This window comes from Pogoniulus pusillus, chromosome 4 (assembly GCF_015220805.1).
Source record: "Pogoniulus pusillus isolate bPogPus1 chromosome 4, bPogPus1.pri, whole genome shotgun sequence".
NCBI classification, from domain to species: Eukaryota; Metazoa; Chordata; class Aves; order Piciformes; family Lybiidae; genus Pogoniulus; species Pogoniulus pusillus.
The window spans coordinates 36,367,883-36,388,805 of NC_087267.1; the positions used below are offsets into that span (position 1 = coordinate 36,367,883).

The 20,923-nt window shown below is 39.1% G+C and overlaps 1 protein-coding gene across 6 annotated transcripts in view; it reads right to left on the bottom strand.

Annotated features, from left to right (window-relative positions):
- Positions 1 to 20,923, bottom strand: part of PCLO (piccolo presynaptic cytomatrix protein) — a 385,933-nt gene that overhangs the window by 61,239 nt on the left and 303,771 nt on the right. For 5 of the 6 annotated variants that reach the window (XM_064142576.1, XM_064142575.1, XM_064142578.1 and 2 more), the window contains exons 14-19: positions 14,177 to 14,227; positions 13,170 to 13,300; positions 11,786 to 11,812; positions 10,041 to 10,134; positions 2,584 to 2,655; positions 407 to 587 (exon numbers count right to left, since the gene is read on the bottom strand). In XM_064142576.1, coding sequence (XP_063998646.1) covers positions 407 to 587; positions 2,584 to 2,655; positions 10,041 to 10,134; positions 11,786 to 11,812; positions 13,170 to 13,300; positions 14,177 to 14,227 — 556 coding nt within the window. Of the gene's footprint in view, positions 1 to 350; positions 588 to 2,583; positions 2,656 to 10,040; positions 10,135 to 11,785; positions 11,813 to 13,169; positions 13,301 to 14,176; positions 14,228 to 20,923 lie in introns of all 6 variants that reach the window. The other variant, XM_064142579.1, reaches the window with a different exon arrangement.

A 20,923-nucleotide genomic window follows, 5' to 3' on the forward strand; every position in this document is an offset into this window, starting at 1 on the left:
ATGCATTATTATGGCTTAATTGTTATCCTATAAAATATTAATGTGATATTTCCAGAAGATAAAATGCTATAGAACATTTAAAGAACATGAAAGACAGAGAGCTATATATGTATTGAACTTAGCCATGGCCACCTGAAAAAATAAAAAGGGCACAGATCCTAAAGTAGATGTGGAAAGCGCAGAGCTTGTGAGCTGCTGTGTGCAGGACACAATCAGTGAGTAAGCTAGCTGGCACAAACTGAGCCAAATCAAGCCTTGGGTCTGAGAAATAATAGCAGGGATAAATACAGTTGTAATAAAAGTGTATGCAAAGTTCATAGCAATAACTTTATTTTGCTGTTAGGACTTACACACTTCCCATCATCTGGGAAAACATTTCATATCAGGTGCACCAAGTCATTCCTACCCTTGGAGGGGTCTGGGAAGATTCCATGACTTCTGCTTTTGATGACAGATGGTTTTGGAGATTGTTGGCTACTCTGTCCAGAATGAGATTTCCCATGATCAGTGTTTTCACTCTGTTCTTTCAGAGGGTACCACCGAGGAGTATTGTCAAGCTGGGAGATGCTGGATAACTCGATCAATACCTACAAATAAATTGAAAGACAAAATATGGACTGTATCTGATTTATTAACAATTGTGCACAACAAGAGCCCACAAGTGTGTTACCACAAGTCTTAATGAAATATAAGACGGATATTAGACTGTACACTAGCAGATTCAAGACTCTCTGCCCATGCTCTGACCTCACCTGATATAAACCAGCTGTGATCCCTAACACACTGTTATTATCGTATTGATGTGTCTGAACTAAGGTCTTCTCAACAGGATCTCATTAAGGACTACAAGCTTAGACCAAATTCACATACCCTGATGACTCCATCAAGGTATACCAAAATTGGTTTATAGTAGTTTAAAAGATAACCTCAAATCTAGACTGAAAAGGCATCTCATCATTCTGCCTTGATATAGACATAGACTGATAGCAGAATTGGGCTGTGTTCCATCCCTTTTGCCAGTGTCAGGAAGGGGACACATAATTTAATATTTGTTTTAATAAGACCTGCTATAATGTGAGACTGGCTCCCATTGACATTTCAAAAACTCACATATGCAGAATTTGTAACAAAAACAGTACATGCCCTGGTGTGGATTTTAGTCATAGCTTTGGGGGTGACTTGTAAGACAGCATGGTTAGGATTGCTCGCCATAGGAAGTATAGGCTGGCAGGGCCTCTGCATTCTAGAAGAGAGTTCACATTCCATGGATGTGAACCATGATATGCTGCTTGCCTTCAGGGAGATGCAAGTGGTGTGGCCTTGTTCAAGCAAGGCCTTAGGGCACAATTTGGATAAATCATATGTGAAGTTTTGGTGCAAGAATTCTCTCTAATCTTTATCCTGAAATACACAGAATAGTCTTTTCTATTCATATACATATATGTATATGTAAATATAACTATTTTAATATTTAAATCTGAATTATCTAATTTACCAAAACCAAAAGGTTCCAGAGGTTTAAAACACTAGAAGCCAAAAGTTTAAATGTTCCTGAAGAAGCAGCTACTGCAGCATCCATTTTCTAAATGTCAGAAATACTGATGTAAATAAAGCCCAGCATTTGGACAAACATGCTGAACTCAACAAGAAGAGTGATGTGGTATGCAGGAAACAAGTAATCATGTAGCTCCTTCCTATCTATCCATTTCAGTAATTGTTTGAAGAGTGACACTGATTGCTCAGTTTTCTGGTCACACAAAGGGAAACTGGAGATGGACTCAGTGCCTGTTTTTGTGAAATTCAAATGCAAGATGAGCAGAGAGACTCTTAGTTACTCTGGATATGAGAGAGCAACTTTCTTCAGCTTCTGTTTCTAATTATAATCCTCTTTTGTAATAAGACTTTTAATTACTTTTTTGAAGTTGTGTTAGTGCTGGTAATTCTGTACTATGTGAGCATATGTTTGTTCAGCTACTTTTAAAACAGCAAGCACACTTCCCACAATCACTCATCTCACATTATTAGTTATAAGATTTTGCCTTTAGTCATCCTTTGATAATTATATTACTATTTCAGAGTGTGAAAAATGAAATCTTATAGCAAGGCTGAATTACTCATGTTTGCAGATACTTGTGCACCTACTAAATTATGGCTTGGTGGTGGAATTTAATTCTCTAATCCTTTACTAAAACTGATACCTTTTCAGCCTTCCTATGCTATGCTAGAACCAAGGCAGAAAGATTACCAATCATAACCAGAATTGCCCATTCAGTCACTATGAAGACTGTTACTATCTCAGTCTCAAAAAAAAACCAAACTTATTTTTCAGTGAATTAGCCTCATTTTGAGCCCCAAATGAACTTGCCCACAGTGCAGCAAGATAAAAGGAAGGCATCTCTCAGGCGTGAATAAAAGAACTCATGACCATTTGTTATTGTCAGCAGTAAAACTGTGATGTCAAATAGGTTTTGCTTAACACATACACACAGACACACCATACCTTGAAATAAACCAGGCTCCAAATATGAGCATACTGTTAAGCAGCTTTCTAATTAGTCAGAAAGAAAGAAGCAAGACACTCACTTCACCAAGGAAGTCATTGGAGGAGAATCTATCATAATCCCAGACAGTCACTTCCAGTGTTTTCTTTTTCAGCTGCAAATTTAAGTCAAAAGATAATTAACTCCATTGTCATCAAGTCTTTACGGTGGTTTCTATTTATCATGTCCATCTTGTACCCTTTTTTTCACAGTGACAGCCAGCCAGCTTTTGTCATCCTATCAATTCTGATCTCAGAAAAATAATCTAGAGCTATTATTTGTTATCAAGACAAATAGGCCTGTACTTGGCCCATAAGTTGTTTTCTACAGACCGTGTGTCTGCTGCAAGATTCAAACTGATTTTCAGAGCACCATTTTTGTGTTCCTGCAGTTTTTCTCATTGCCAGGTCTGAGTTGTCTGAACTCAGACATCTGCATAAAGTCATTTGAATGTGAATTTCAAATACATTATTTAAAATACTCTATTTACAGTCTCATCCATGAAGTTCAGACTTTAATACTCAGAATTTAGGGTAGTCAGTGGGACTCTGCAAGTGATATTCTCCCAGGCAACCAGCAACAGATCAAAGGGAAACAGTCTCAAGTTGTGCTGGGGAAAGTATAGGCTGGATGTTAGGAGGAAGTTGTTGTCAGAGAGAGTGATTTCCCATTGGAATGGGCTGCCCAGGGAGGTGGTGCAGTCACCGTCCCTGGAGGTGTTCAAGAAAGGGCTGGATGAGGCACTTAGTGCCATAGTCTAGTTGAGTGGCTAGGGCTGGGTGCTAGGTTGGACTGGATGATCTTGGAGGTCTCTTCCAAACTGGTTGATTCTATGATTCTATGACATGCTGGAGAAATTATACTGGTAGATATTAATGAGAACCATCAGAACTCATTGCTTGCAGACCTTATCAAGCCTTATGGCTGTGTCAAGCACTCTTCTAACAGCATACAGTAAGGAAAAAAATCACTTTTTTATATGATAAGATATTACAGGACAGAGAAGCTGTTGACCAAAGCAGTTGACCTTATTGGAAAGATTGATGAGGGCTGTACCAGGTGTCTCTGAGGACAGTTAGGGAGAGGATTGAATACTGGTGGTGTGTGCCGGGGCAAAAGGCTATCAGCTGGCTGCAGAGGCAATAATAAATGTGTGTGGCTTGAAAGAGACAAGGACAAAAATCCCAGGGGTATGGGAGGTCTCTGAAGTCAGGCTAAGGACTTGCAACTGAGGAATTTGTTGGACATTACTAAGAAAACCAAAACCTTTCACACATTTGAACAAAAGAATCATAGAATCATAGAATCAACCAGGTTGGAAGAGACCTCCAGGATCATCCAGTCCAACCTAGCACCCAGCCCTAGCCACTCAACTAGACCATGGCACTAAGTGCCTCATCCAGTCTTCTTTTGAACACCTCCAGGAACGGTGCCTCCACCACCTCCCTGGGCAGCCCATTCCAATGCCAATCACTCTCTCTGGGAACAACTTCCTCCTAACATCCAGCAGAGGTCAGAACCAGAAATCTTATATGATAAGTGAGATAATTGTCACAGATTCATGCAGTTATTGATAAATTTAAATTGCCTTTAAATAATAATTTGATCATCTCATTATCATGTATTTGGAATATCTTATGCTGCTGGGTAACTTTAGAGAAATTAGTAGCTATGTAAAGCCAGTGTCTTCAAAAAACAAGTTAAAATCAGCTTCAAATCAGCATACCCTGAAAAAGCCACACCAAGGGGAATTGCTATTTTTAGCATCAACTGTGCACACTTTAAGCAGGCAACAACATGACTTGAAAGCTAACTTAAAAAAAAAAAAAGAAAGAAATTGAGAGTAATTCTTTAATCTTTCTCTGTTTTATTCCTACATAATTAGGCAACATTATTTTTAAACCTTGTTTTAAAAAGAAATATCATGACAAAACTAAGGAAAAAGTTCAATAAAAATATTCTCTTTTGAATATCCTTTACAGAATATTAATTCCTTTGACTAAGTAACATTCCTTTGCTGTTTCAAGATAATGTTGAAACTGCAATGAGAAAAATAACCTGAAAATAGGAGTTGAGTAGCCACTAGTCCATGCTGCTTTTAGCCTCTTGGAGGATATAATTTCCTGCTAGATGCTATACCAAGTATACATATTTTTTTACCTTTTAAATAAGAGGAATAGTATAAACACTTTTCAGAAATGCATTGCCTTAATTACTGCTGCTTTGGAATGACAACTTATCTTCCTCAATTCAAGAGAGAAGTTGAGACACTGGAACATGTCCAGAGAAGGGTAATGAAGCTGGTGAGAGGCCTGGAACACAAACCCTACGAGGAGAGGCTGAGGGAGCTGGGGTTGTTTAGCCTGGAGAAGGCTCAGGGGTGACCTCATAGATGTCTACAGCTACCTGAAGGAAGGTTGTGGCCAGATGGAGATTGGTCTCTTCTCCCAGGCAACCAGCAATAGAACAAGGGGACACAGTCTCAAGTTGTGCCAGGGGAGGTATATGCTGGATGTTAGGAGGAAGTTCTTCCCAGAGAGAGTGATTTGCCATTGGAATGGGCTGCCCAGGGAGGTGGTGGAGGCACCGTCCCTGGAGGTCTTCAAGAAAAGACTGGATGAGGCACTTAGTGCCATGGTCTAGGGCTGGGTGCTAGGTTGGACTGGATGATCTTGGAGGTCTCTTCCAAACTGGTTAAATCTATGATACCATCTTTTCTCTTCTCCTTTCAAGTCATCACTTGAAACAAGAATCATAGAACCAACCAGGTTGAAAGAGACCTTCAAGATTATTCAGTCCATCCCTATCACACAGCCCTATCCAATCAACTAGACCATGGCACTAAGTGCCCCATCCAGTCTTTTCTGGAACACCTTCAGGGACAGCAACTCCACCAGGAAAGCAAAAAAAAAATAACCAGCAAACCCCACACCCCCACCCCCCCCCCAAGTAACAACCATAAGGTTTGAAGGTCTTTTAGTGGAAAGGGAAAATAGAAATGGTTTCCAAATATCTGCAATCGTACATTGGTATCTTCTTTGCATTAGTATGAAAATAAAACTGCTGAAAACTTGCAGTACTCTACATTTCTTTGAGACATCTCATTTCAAGCCTCTTAGTTTAATAGAGCTGTTATAAAATATTATGACAATGAAAAGCCATCAGAAGAACCTTACTAGGCAGCATGCAGAAAACAGGTTTTAAAGAAGAGAAAAAATTGCTTTTCTGAAGTTATATTTATGTACCACTACTGAAGGCAAAGAGCTCTCAATGGCTAGGCAATTTTTAAAAGCAACCATTATATCATTGCAGTCAAGTAGGGCTCTGCCTTACATCATCCAGTTTTAGGTTAGGATGGCAGAAATTCAGATCCCTATCAGAATTTAGCTGACAGCAGTCCTGAAATGGGTTGCAGAAATTCACTATCCATCTAACTGTGGGCTTCTGCAAGTGAGCAACGTACTGACAAGAAAAGGAGAGTGTCCTATAAGAAGGAAAGCATCTTGTGAATATCTCCTGTGATTTCTAAGCCTATGAAAGAACCTGTTTCTAGGCTGAAACTAATTTCAGGCTTTTCACTGTGGAAAAAAGCTAAAAATAATTATATTTTAAAAAATCCAAAACCCTGCCTAAAAGCATATTAATGGATGTGAATTCTAGTTAGCTTTAGGCTGCTGTAGAAAACTCTCATTTGAAGAAAATGAAAGAATATGCAGAAGAACCAATGTGAATCATTTTTATCTCTTATGGAAGATACAGACAGCACCACACACATGGAACTGTCTGTTTCCTGTTTTGAATGACTGGAGATAATCGGATGCTGACACGGATAACCTCAGTCTGTGTAACTAAGTAAGCATTAAGTGACATATTTGATACATATACCTGGGAAATGCCATGAAAGGCTTTGAATGGGGAGAGACAATTTTAATGCAGCTTGGTGTTCTCCTGTGCTGAAGGTAAATTCACAGAATAATAGAATGGCTTAGGTTGGAATGGACGTTAGAGATCATCTACTCCAACCTCCCCACCATGGGCAGAGATGCTTCTCAACTAGACTTGGCTGCCCAAGACCTCATCCAACGTGGCCTTGAATACACCCAGGGAGGAGGCATCCACAACCTCCCTAGGCAGCCTATTTTGAGAAATAATATATAAGATTGCAGTCAGAGTCAGGATATTTGATGAGTAGAAATGAAAGGGTTGTATTAAATCATGCATTATATTTATTTGTGTTTACATTAATATTTAATATTTTATTGTACTCTTCTATATACTGCTGTACTTCACTGTGTGGGAAGACAAAAGGTCTCTTTCCACATCACTTAGAAACTTAGTTTCTCTCATCCAAGATGTCAAGTAAGATAAGAACTCCTCAGTGAGTCAAAAGAAAACTTTTCTTCTATTTGGAAATAATGCATAGGCTGCTACATCACTCAGAGCTTTTCAAAATATTACTGTCTTTAAGCATACTACTTTCAGTTTAAAGATGTGAGCTATAGCAAAAGTTATTTAATTAATTAGATCTGCCATTTAAGAGAATATTTTTATTTGCTTTCTGACAACTAAGAAATTGAGGCAACACCTGAAGAGATCCTACAGGAAGGCTGGAGAGAGACTTTCAGAAGGGTATCTAGCAATAGGACAAGGGGGGACGGTTTGAAGATGAAAGAGAGTAGGTTTAGACTGGATCTTAGGAAGAAGTTCTCCAGTACAAGGATGGTAATACTCTAGAAGAGGTTGCCCATGGAGGGGTTGTGGATGCCTGGGGGTGTTCAAGGTCAGGTTGGATGAAGCCTTGAGCAGCTGAGTTCAGTTGAGAGGTGTCTCTGCCCATGGTGGGGAGGTTGGATTAGATGATCTCTAAGTTTCGTTCCAATCTAAGCTATTCTATGATTCTGTGGTAGCTTAAGCCAATGACCTGACCAGCAAAACAACTTAACATCTTTTAACATCTTCTTGGATCATTCTGATGATTTCTTTCATGCTGTGAGTAGGTATTTGACTTGAGTTAGCAATTATTATACATTCATAATGGGTGTATGTGGCCTTCCCCTCACATTGTAATTATGTCTACTTTATTAATAGCAAACCCCTCAAATTACCAAATATTCACACTGCATTTTTTTCTCCAACTGTCCAAGAAGAATTTGCTAGATGATAAAACCAGTCATTCTGACCTTGAAAAAGCCTGCTTCATTTCAATGAGTGATTATTACCATAATTATTTTCACTTTAATTTCATCTCAGTTATGAAAGAGAAAAGTCAAATGAAAAATGGTACAACCAGCTAAAGTCTAGACAGTGACGCTAAAGGGACTATATCAGGAAATATTTCATAATGCTTATTTGCTGTCAGCAAGTAATCCGTGCTTTGATGGAGAGAAAAGAAATGCTTCTTTGAAGAAATTCTGCCTATAAAGATTCATGAATTTCTGTTAGGGTACCACTGATAACTCTGTGTAACTTGGTGTATGATACGGTATTGCTTGCTTGGTGAACAGAACACTCGTGTCCAGCCTATTGTAATTATTGTCTCATACACATACTATTGCATGGTGATAGTTCTTCAAATTGCAGAAGGCACTTATCACCAGCATAGAATTATTTGGTGATTTAGACTAGTGATTTCTGTATAGTCTCTATGCTAGGTCACTGAATTTCACAGAAGGATTCACTCACACTGTCATCTTAGCGCTAGGTACAAGCCATATAAAGGAGGGGAAAGAAATACTACTTTACACATTGAAACAAGAGGAACAAGAAATATGAAAGAAGAGCACAAAATTTACAACATGTGCTTAGATGAAGCTCACACACAGTCATAAACATTGTAAACACTCTTAGAAGGTAAAAAGAAGGAAATTCATATATAAAAGTGAAAGTTCAAATGAACATGTGGTTGGTTGAACATACGACCTAAAAGCAAATCTCATCAAATTATGGCCAAAAAATTACATCAAAGATATTAAGAGATTCTCTGTCATAAAAATCCCTGTCCAAGCAATTACAGACTGAGATCACTATGCAATTTAAAATCAGCAGTCATCAAATGTTTAACACCCTTGCACTCTTAATTATATCATTGTGAAATGTTGCAGCAGATCCTGAAGGTGAATTCACAGAATCACAGAATGGTAGGGGTTAGAAGGGACATGTGAAGACCATCTAGTTCAATCCCCCTGTTAGAGCAGGATCACCTAGTTTTAAATCAAGTAAAACGAAGAGCAGTTCTAAAATAGAAAGATCAGTTTGGAAATATTGATAAGACTTACCAAATGTTTTCATAAACCCCAAGAGACTTGAGAGTTTATACTGCAGCTAGGCAAACATCATCATTATTGTGCTCTTGCAAAACACAGAATGGCAGCAAACAATAACTGCTGCCTCCAACAGGACACCTCTGAGGTGAAGCTGAGCTACTGTCTGTTAAGTTCAGATGAGTAGATTGCATGAGCATGCATGTAAGTCTCTCTGTAGGAAGGATTTTACTCCATGCAAAAATGAGTATCTTAATCTGTGTTCCTTATAGTGAAGAAGAATAATGAATAATGGAATTTAAAGTTAGGAAGATAATATTGAGATCTTAGTCTTACACTTGAGAACTACATTACAAGCACTAGGAAATCTATTCACTAAAGAGTCTGGTTATTCTGGGCTTTCTTAATAAGTACTAAAAGATTAAATGGCCTTGAAAAATTAAGGTGAAAGTATCAGGAACAAAACACTAAGAAAGGCAAAAAGATGTAGGACTATGTAAAGATCCATACACTTCATCATTTGAACAAATGGACTGATCATCATTTTGCTCATTATGCCTTTCACAAATGACAAAAAGTCCCTTTGAAAGTGGAAATGGAGAAAAAGAGGACTCAATTGATTCATACTGCCTCAGTGAACCCTGTAGGTCAGACAGAGTTTGGAAGCCACCAAGAAATGGAGATGCCTTCTACAGGCTTCTACCTGAGATGCAAAGTACTCTTTTTGATAATAAGGAAATGAAATATATTCTGATTTTTAAAAGATTATCTGTATTTCAAGTCCACTGCTGCAAACTGCTGCTAAATCTGAATAGATATCTCCTCATTTTGTAGATATTTTTTGAATAAGGAATTGCAGGACCTGTGTTTTGTGCAAGATTGCTTGGATTTTGGAATGAAGAGTAACAGTGACTTCTGCAGCTACTTCAGAAACTTATGTCTTAATTTATTCCTTGCATTCCATTACAGTTTATAAATTGCCACATCTTTTTTTTATGATGTGATCATGTGTGTAATCTCCACAAATCACTATGTTTATGAGTTGAAAAGATAAGACAAGAGTATTGATACAGCAAGCTCTGTCACAAGCAAAGAAAGCTCCCTAGTTTCCCTTAAACATGGCAAGATTTGATAGGGTTCACAGATCAGCCAGTAGCAGCACTGCCTTGGCAGTAAGCACTGCAGACCATACAAGTAACAGAGCAACAAACTTCACGAAACAGCACCACCAGGCACGCACCTGCTCCACAGAGATGTTCTTATAAATGACAGTCTGATTCCACTCGGGATTCAAGCTTTTCTGTATGTGCTTAGTTCTCCTCTTGTACTCAGCACTGAATTTGAACAAAGGAAGGAAGCATCACATTAGAGAGATTTTGTTTCTTTCTGTTCTAATGCAAAAATAAATCCCAAGACAAAGCAAAAAACTCACCTAAAAACAAACCCAAATACTCACAAACCAAAAACCAGAAAAAAGAAAAGAACTGCATCTTCCATTTCTGCAACAGCTTGGGGGTTACAAGAGGACAATGACAGCCTTTGGCTTTTTATCTTTAGTGTACTTTCCTGACATGCTCTTTTAAAGCATCTTCTGATTTCTCAGTGGGCAAGTTCTGCCTACAACTGCTTCAACAGAAAGTAACAGTCAGCACTTGCACATATGCTTTGTTCTCTCGTTGTAGGTGTTGGGCTCTGATTATAAATCTAAGTGTTAATACATTGATTTCTTTTCCAAGACCATCCTCCAATTAGCACTTTAAAGTAACACGAATCCATTATGTTTCTGTGGTACAGTCTCTAATTACAGGAGTCTCATCTCACAAGAACATTTAACGAAGGCCATGGAGTAACTAATGTCCTCTTAATTACAGACACACTAATTTCCTCTTGATCCTGTTCTCTGCCTATACCTTTAACTGTTGGAAACAGGAGAAGTGTGTGAAGCTCATGTCTTTTTTTATCAATAGACAAGAATAAAAACTTTGACTGCATAACCTGTTTTTAAAAAGGGGTTGGTAGTGCTTTCTATTGCACTTTACATTTCTTAAGTGCTGAGAAAGGAATACACCTTTACCAGATTATGGATTCATCTAGCTCTGTGAGTCTTGATGCCAGATTCACTTCCATTCCTACTTTAAGTTTTAATGGACATCTTGAAAGAGCTGATTAGGAGAATGTGACACTCTAGTAATACTTTGAATACCCAACATGATTTCCAACTTGTTTTGCAAGTCTGCAAGTCAACTGCCCTTTGCCTTCTGTTCAAAGCTCCTATACATTAAAAGACTTTGATGCTTTACCTATTACTAATTTTGATATGCCCAGGACTGTTCTGCACAAAGGCTAAATGGCACAGAGTGACCTGTATCTACCCTGTTAAACTCTCTTATGGTTCCTCTACACTGATTTTTGGTAGCATGATGTTGAGAATGGAGTTTTGAGTTAAGTTTCCAGCTGCAGGACCAACTAAGCACCAGACCAAGTAAGCACCAGTAATTCCTATGATTAAAAATTCAACTTTCTTTACTGTAAATAACCACTTATATGGTCAAGCAGCTATAAAGCCAGCTGGGCAATTACCTACAATTATACCTAGCTTTAGTCTCTGTGGACTGCAAGGTAGGGAGACAAAAAAATTCCACCTCATTTCCAAACAGTCCCTGTTTCTGTTTTCAGCAGTAAGATTCAAAATCTTGATGCAGGTTCACTGTTTATTATTTTGCAACTTTCAGCGGGTGAGAATGAGATTTTAGGTATCTCTGAGCTAGATCCTTCCAGACATCTAAAGAAATTAAATTATCATCAGAGCTTGTCCCAAGAATGTTACCTGGAAGTGGTATTCATCAGAGAATGAACAGTAAAAGCATGCTTCAGCTGCCTGCCATCAAAATTCAAGAGGAATCTATAATTCAGTGCACAGGCTGGCCACACCATGCATGCATGAGACAAATGAAAGAAAAGCACTCTAAGATAGTAGCACCCTACCTTGCATTTTGGACAACCATGACTTGTCTGCATACCCAGCATTTACAGAGTTAGGAACACAGAGGAAGCAGTGTAAGAGAAAATGAGAACAAAGAAGAAAGAAAACTTGAATAAAAAGTAGTAGTTAGTAGCACGATAGAAAGAAATGGAGGCATTAGGAATTACAGATAAAAGATACTCAGTAGCAATTCAAGTTTTGGCTTTCAGAAACAGGTTTGATACTTTTGAGAAGCTTTTCATTTTCATTATTCCCTAAAGTCCCCAAATATATATAAAACTGTAATATTGCCATGTCCTGAAATAGTGAGCCCAAGCAAAAGCAAATCCAAATGTTTCATAACTTGACAAGCAGTTTGGACCTATACTTGGAGCTGGCTTAGACCTCTGCATGATGAATGTCTCTCTAGTTCAAAGTCTTATGTCTGCATCAATGAATGTACCTGTAAACTTCCAAGTGAGACAGATCTGACAAGTACTTTATAAGACCCTTAGGTGCATTAAAAAGAGTCTCCAGATTTAAAAGCAGTTCCTATTACAGTCAGTAAAAGTTTTGGGCTTGGTGTCACCGAAAAATATTGAATGCTGTAAATATGGATTTAGAAAGCTACAAAGAATCCACATGCCTTGGGCTGTGGACTTTTAGCATTGCTTGACCATATGTCTAATGCTGAACTGTGGCCTGACCATCCACTTGGTTGTTGCTTTGAACAGAACAGAAATACAGATTTTTGGTTGCATGGTCCTAGTCTAAGAGTCTTTTAGGATGAGTGTGAATTTGTCTTTGCAGTCTAAGGTCTCATCCATCAGATTAATTTTAGATATATCTATTGTGTCACTGAAGTCAGCAGGATTATTATAACCACATATATTATGCATACATACTGCATAATGCTGCATCCTGCAGTGCTAGGGCACAGAACAGAGTTATATTATTGCTTACACAGATATATATCTTTTAAAGGAAACAGTAATGAGATACTGGTGATTTCAGAGTCTAAAAAAAACCAATGGTCTGTGAAAAAGTGATTACTGGATTGTATAGTCATTAGACACAAAATCACCAGAGTTCCTAAAGCCACTTCTTAGCTCTTCAAAACAGCCACAAAAGAATGTTTTCTGTCTTGTATTTCTCATCTTTGATATGATACTGCAACTTGAAATTTATCTCAGATACTGCAGTTCTGCATTTTTACAGATCTGCCCCAAATTCAGATGTATGCATATCCTCCTGGAAATAAGATTTGCCTCTCCATTAACAATGCAACATTTTTCCTGGTGTTGCACATGGATTTTCTATAGGAATAGCTCTCAGTTCCATTTATTAGTGACAAGTAACAAACCCAAATTAAAAGAAGGCTCAGGTTAACATTTCTCCTGCACTTACCCTCTCCCTGGAAGAAGATAAACTTTAACAAAGGGGTCTGAATAGCCATTGTTGTCTCTAGGAGCCAGGTTTCTTGCCTGAAGGATATGGATGATAAGGTTGCCAAGGTGTTTGTCATAGTTGATTTGAAGCTAAGGAATACATTAAAACACAGTAAGATTGTTACTTTTGCTTTCTAAATGATTCAGTAACTCTCCTAAATTATTTGAATAAAATTAGGTTTAAACCTTTATATTGGCTGGAAACAAACTCATTTTTGAAGTTTCAGTCTCTCTTTCCTGACCAAAACGAGATGCTAGATGTATGTTGGATTGTGAAACAAGTTTTGCTTTCAATATCTGTCAGAATTGGTTAAAAACCAAAACCAACCAACCAAACAACTGAAAATCAGAAAAAAGGAAACACTAGTGTTTAGCTGTTCCAATCAGGAAAAAAAACAGATGACATTTGAACCCTTGTTATTATTTTGAGTAATAGCCATTTTACTGACTGCCTGGAGCCCCAGACTAGGAAGGATGTTATGGTAAGACCCTTAATACTTGCATATGAGAGAGAAATTAATTAAGGCAAAAGAAGACAGAAATCTCTAGGAAGCTACACTTAATTCATCCTGTTAATCTAGAATAAAGTCAGTTTATGTAAGACAGAACTCAGGACCTGGCAATGCATGGAAATAAGTACACTGCATTATGGGACACCCATGGCAATTGTTGCTTAGTTGTAGAGAGTCTGTGAATTTCTGAAGTAAGCCACAATGTGTGCCCAAATATTAGAGATGAGAATGAATTTCACTATGTTTATAGTCTCTTCAGGAACAGCAACATTTTTCATTCTTCTGTTTGCATTTTGCAAGTCAACATTAAGGACAGAAGCCAAAATCAAGCACTGGTTTACATTCATGGCTGGAGTTGAATAAGGAATCACTGAATGGAGAATTTTTCTGCAAACACTCCTCAGTAAAATGCAGGCAGTAGTAACAATTCACACAGCAAAAACTATGCATTTACCTGAATTTCTCCAGTGATTGGATGGGAAGCAGACTTTGTGGTTTCTGTGGGCTGCCAGATTAAAATACACAAATAAATACATAGGCACACAGTCATAAACATATGTGTATTTATTGTAAGAAATAGACTTTCAAAGTTATGGTTTTTTTCAACAAGGTTTGTTTATACTGCTGTATTGCCACATATTTTAATAAAAACACTTAATTGTCTCCAGTTTCTACTCTCAGAAACAATGGTTATGGGATTTCAATAGCACTGCAAGTGAAGCTCAGTCATTCTGATCAGCCTTCATGCAAATATGGACTCAAACAACTTGAACACCAGTCCTTACAGTCTGAGCAGGCTGGGCATGTAGGGAGGCATGGGGAGAAAAAGCATCAACCCTGCCTAAGAAAAAGAAACGTTGCAAAGGGAAACCAAATACCGTGTCAAATACAACAAAGACATACTTCTATTGAAGGGCAAAGGTCACACTGGTTTAAATTGAGTTTAGATGAAAGTGGGTAGATAGTGTGGAAAGAATGTTAGTGATCTACTGGCAAGTGTCCCTGCCCATGGCAGGGAGTTGGAATTAGATGATTCTTGAGGTTCTTTCCAACTATGACAGTTCTGTGATTCTGTGAGAACTGAGTGATGTGTCCAAGTGGATTTCATGATTGCAAGCTATCCTATACAATATTTTTTGCTTTATTCTGTGTTTTCTGATAATCAATTCAGCTACACATCCACAATTCAGCTACTGCATCCAGTTCTGGAGCCCCTATTACAAGAGGGATGTGGGCATACTGGAGCGTGTCCAGAGAAAGGCCACAAGGATGCTCAGAGGGCTGCAGCATCTCTCCTGTGAGGACAGACCAAAAGAGTTGGGGCTGTTCAGTCTGGAGAAGAGGAGGCTTTCAGGTGACCTTATTGTGGCCTTCCAGTATCTGATGGAGAGGCACTTTTTAGGCTCCCAGGGAGTGACAGGACTAGGAGGAATGGAGAAAAGCTGGAGGTGGGGAGATTCAGGCTGGACGTGAGGAGGAAGTTGTTGAGCATGAGAGTGGTGAGAGCCTGGAATGGGTTGCCCAGGGAGGTGGTTGAGGCCCCATCCCTGGAGGTGTTTGAGGGCAGGCTGGATGAGGCTGTGGCCATGCAGGGCCCATGGCAGGGGGGTTGGAACTAGATGATCCTTGTGGTCTCTTCCAACCCTGACTGATTCTATGATTCCATAATACACTAATTCATCTACAAACTCCTCCACACATTTTCCATGACATGAAATTTAACTTTTCTGTCCTCTCCATTTACAATGTTGTATATTCCATTTCCTATCTGTTCACTGTCACTGAGCTTCTCTAGCTCTCTGACATGAACAATAAAATCCTGTCCTTTTCCCCCCTTTTTTCCCTCCTGTTTGTTAGTAGATGGGAAATAATATTACTATTTGCTTCAAATCCTGAACACAAGAAGATACTGTTCTGCTAATTGGTGGTGCTCTTGAGCCACCTTGGATCCACCTCTAACCTATAAGTCATCAGTCAAGCACAAAAGCTCTCTCTGGGTCAGTAGGAGGATTTGTATTTTTTTGCATTCTCTCCACATCTACTTTCTTGGTAGAGGCAGCAGAAAACAAAGGATGCAAACAAAGACAACTTACTGTTTTCTGAAGATTGATCTTAAAGTCACCTTTCCCTATTTTCCAGACGTGACCAACATCTGACATACCATTCTGTATACTCAGGGTTTTTTTCACTTTCTAAGAAGTGTAAAATCCACCTGCCTCATCTGTCACCCTAGCCTCCAAAAAAAAACCAAACAAACCCAAAAAACAATAACAACAAAAAAAAACCAACACCAAACCCAACTTAGAGATTTTACTGGTCTAGGATATTAATTGTTTTAAATTAGACCAACGCAGAGGTCACATCTGGTGGGGCAGAGTATAAGTTAAGACCTCACTCGGAGCACTACATCCAGAGCCTCTGGAGTCCTCAACACGTGATGGACATGGACCTGATGGAGTGGGTCCAGAGGAGGGCCACAAAAATGATCATGGGGCTGGAACATCTTTACTACAAGAACAGCCTGAAGGAGCTGGGGTTGTTTGGCCTGGAGAAGAGAAGGCTATGGGGAGACCTAATAGCAGCCTTGCAGTACTGGAGGGACAAGGGTATTAAATCAGAGAATAGTCAAAGAAATATTTTCACTCCTTTCTCAAAGAGAGACCTACCTGGGCATCATGCAGACTTTCAGGATTTAAATGAGTTCTGTTTCTCATATTTTTACCTCTACAAATTGATTTTATTATAGTGTAAGAGTTCTGACCTCAGCCTGACTTCGGACTGACAATGACCCCAAGGAACACAGAGCTAGCTCTGCTGTGGCTACAAAGCAAAATAAAAATCACTGTCAGATAGTCTAAATGCTCTCAATTTTCAGAAGTTTGAATAGTAAAAATGGTGAGTTTGTTTGCCCCAAATATTATGTAATAAACATACAGATACTGTAGAGTGAGTTCAGAGCAAAGAGCATACTGAATTTGTGTGGGGACTTCCAAAGGTGGTTAAAGTTACTTTACTTTTTGTTTCTAGAGCACTGTTGAACCCTGTACTCATTTGCAAGATTGTGACTCAGCATGCTAAATATTTTATTTTCTCTCTGCTGCCAAATCATTTAAAACTGACCATGAGGAACTATCCAAACATTTCTAATAACATGAATAATCTAGGCTGAAAAAGACCTCTGAAGGTCATTTTATCCAACCCCTAGTCCAGAGCTGGGCCAGCTTGGAAACTAGATCTGGTTTCAAAGGCAGTGATGCAAATAAGTTTCTTTATTAAGGCCTTAGTGAGGACCAATTTGTAAAGAAGGAAAATTGTTTAATTTCTAACTTCTCTAGGAGCAAAAGAATCTGAGGATTAAGAAAAGCAACTCATTCTTCAAGATACAAAGACCATTAAAAGTCTCTATAGGGCACTTACACCCTACATGTAATCTGCACCATGGAATGATCATACATTTATATTGGAAAAGAAACAGGTCTGCACAGGATATAGTCCAGTCAAGACCCCTGAAGTTTAAATCTGTCCTGTGATGGCTAATCTAATTTAATTCTAATTTCTTTTGATACTTCCTCACACACCCTGTGTTAGAGCTGGTGTTTCATGATGTCATCACATCTGTTGGAGAAGGTTGGCATTACCACGGTGTGAAACTTGCTAACGCCTGCCTCTGATGCTCTGCACTACCACTACAGTAATGAGACAAAACATTAAATATGAAGGAATTGGCACTGTGGAACATATCAAAGAGACTCCTACATTTCTGGAATGTGTATTCTATACAAAAAGCTTAACAAATAAAAATAATTTAACTTGGCAAATATAAGAGCAGTTGTAAAAACAAGATCTAGGCAGTTTGGATATTTAGTCTGCCATGATACTTTGAGCAAGGCTGTAGCCTGCCTAGAAACGCTGTTAGCCCAAGGCAAAGAGCAGTTGCAGAAGGAATGAGTAGTAGCTTTTTTCTTCTAGCAGAGCTCGATGCCATTATAAACTTGGCCTGCAGTCAATGAACAGAAACTACACAAATCAACAGGAGCTATGGTTATTAGGAAAGAAATGCCTCCCAACACAATTTTCAGAAATAAGCAAAGAATGTTTTAAATGTTCAACTGATTTGTTTTGACTTTTGTGTCCTCTACATAAAGGCATTAGTTTTAATATTTTTTTATTTCATCTTTTTAAGCCTCCAGCTGAATTTTCATAAGAGGTTACTAAATCTCCTGTGTGCATGCATCTAACTTTAAGTGACCTGCTACAGTGTCAAAGCTGGGAAGCCAGCCTTCTGATGTGAACAGAGAAGAGCACCTCTCCTGGATACACTGCATATCAAAGATTTATGGATCTCCATACACTATACCATGTATTTAGGAGATTGATCTATTTAATCAAATGATGGGGGGGTTGGTGTAGATAGTGGCATCAGCCCTAAGTGCCCTATCTTCTGATTTCCATGCAGTGCATGCACTTTGGTGGCAAATTTCATCCAGTGTCATGAATGCTACTTCAAAAGTTCACTATACTCACTGGTGAAGATGAAACACATAGCAAACTAGCTGATATGTAGATGTGTACAATATCGAAAGTGAGGTATAATGAAACCAACTATTTACCTAATCATTAAGAATTCTGCCAGATCTCTCAATTTCAGTGCAGTAAATCTTGACATACGGATCTAACTTGTGCATCATAGACCTGATTTAGTTCATTATGGGAATTATGGCAAGACAGAATGTTGTGGAAGGCCAAAATAAGCCTCAACATGTCCTGGCTTGCCCAGACATGTTTTTCTGCTCTCCCTCTTTCTGCTGATGGGAAAAACATCACTGGAAAGGAGGACAAAAGGCTCTGATGCCTTCTAGCCTCCTCCATATCCCTTCCAAACTTGTAAACACATGGATATTGTGTTTATACACTTGTTTGTGTTCTGCCCTGAAAGGTCAAAGGAAGCCCTGACTTTATGGTTAAGCTTGGCAAAGTGCCATTCTGATTGCCTGATCTGTGGCCATTAGTCTCAGGCTGTATTGATAAAAAGAGATGAGCAGGTAAAGACAACTTGCTGCTGCCATTAGTTTTGCCTTACTGTGCTCTCTGCTTCTGGCAGTGCCTCTGCTTCACTGCCATTGTACCTGCCATACTCTGCAGCATTAAGTCTGATAGATTATAAGTTAGATCTGCTGCATAATAACAGCCCTGATACTTTGGTTTTGTCTACCTGGAAACTGCTTTGAGTTTACCAGGAATAGACCTTAATCGCCTCCATGCGATAGGCTTGCTTAGCCAGCATGACGTTATGCCCTTCTGCATGTCCTGCCTGCCCCCTCTGCAAGTCTTCAGCCAAGTCAGGAGCCAGTAAGAACCAGGACCAGGTCACAGTTCATCTTCTTCTCTCCCAGCACCCCCACTAAGAGCCTGGGAAGATCAGAAGCCTCAGCAGCTAAGAAGGCACTGATAGAACTCCCTGCAAGTGTTTGGGTACTGCCTGGGAACTGAAGTTAGCCCCAGGAAATCTGGAGGTAACTTTTGTGAGTAAATATTCAAAAACCTCTTTAGCAAAACTCAGTAAGAAATTCTCTAATTGAATCCAAGCCTTCTGCCTAAGCAGAAAGGAGGTTCATGAATCCATCTAGTGAGCAAGTGGTATCCTTGACCACAAGAACTTCTCTTCCAGTTCAGTTAAGTTTAATGTTTGCATTACTGCTAGTTATAGCTCAAATGTTCTAGATTCTATTTTCCTTTGTATAATGTTTTTCCTGACCATTGCACCAAAACAATGCAGGTGGCAAGAGTCTTGAATATCAACATTAATAAGCAATATTAATTTTGAAAGCATCCTATCTTGTATCATTAATACCCTACCATAACACAAAATTACTATCCATAACAAACACCAATGAATATATTTACAGTATCTGCTAAACTGCTGGATGAAAGAGATTTCTCATGTGAATGTTATGTAAGCAAATTGAAGAGCTATCAGAAATTAGCAGGCATCATTTGCCTGGTTTTGTGTTTTACAGAACTTCATAGTTCAAATCGAGGTCATACCCTAAACAGCACAAAAATATAGTGTTGGGTTTTTTTGTTTGTTTGTTTTTTTTTAACCAGGTTGGAAGAGACCTCCGAGGCCATCCAGTCCACCCTATCACCCAGCCCTATCCAGTCAACTAGACCATGGCACTAAGTGCCTCATCCAGGCTTTGCTTGAATACCTCCAGGGACGGTGACTCCACCACCTCCCTGGGCAGCCCATTCCAATGCCAATCACTCTCTCTGTGAAGAACTTCTTCCTAACATCCAGACTATACTTCCCCCGCAGTAGGAATGTGACAGTCCCAAGAGTGAAAACAAAAAAAAGAGATAACTAAATATCTAGAATGAAATATGAAGTTTCACATATAATAGTAAAACAGTGGGAAGCTGGGCATTCAGGACAGCAATCAGCTGCAGCTATCTTGCAAAATGTGTAAGCAAACACAGTCTACACAGAATGGATTTTCATTTTGAGTGTTAACTTTTTTTTGACACAAAATTACTTTATGAACTGGCTTTCAGTTTTCAGCTGAAAAAAAAATTATACCAAATGTCCACCCTGATCTTTCCAGGAGTGTAAGTGGGTGCACAAGGACAAAGTTCCACTGAAAAATGGACAGGGTCGTGCAGAGAAAATGAGAAATTATGCTTAACAAATTCATAGGAATTAGCTAGGGACAGAACACCTTCTGATGGCAAATATGCTTTTCATCCTTACCCTGAGCTGGGATTGTTTAGCCTGGAGAAGAGGAGGCTCAGGGGTGACCTTATTACTGTCTACAGTAATAGGGGTGGTTGTGGCCAGGAGGAGGTTGCTCTCTTCTCTCAGGTGGCCAGCACCAGAACGAGAGGACACAGCCTCAGGCTGTGCCAGGGGAGATTTAGGCTTGAGGTGAGGAGAAAGTTCTTCACTGAGAGAGTCATTGGACACTGGAATGGGCTGCCTGGGGAGGTGGTGGAGTCGCCGTCCCTGAGGCAGTTCAAGGCAAGATTGGACGTGGCACTTGGTGCCATGGTCTAGCCTTGAGCTCTGTGGTTAACAGGTTGGATTTGATGATCTATGAGGTCTCTTCCAACCTTGGTGATACTGTGATACTGACTTTCAGTGAAATGCTAATATTGCTATGATTATTCATATCTTGTAACAGTTCAAAGTGTAGCTTAGTGCAGA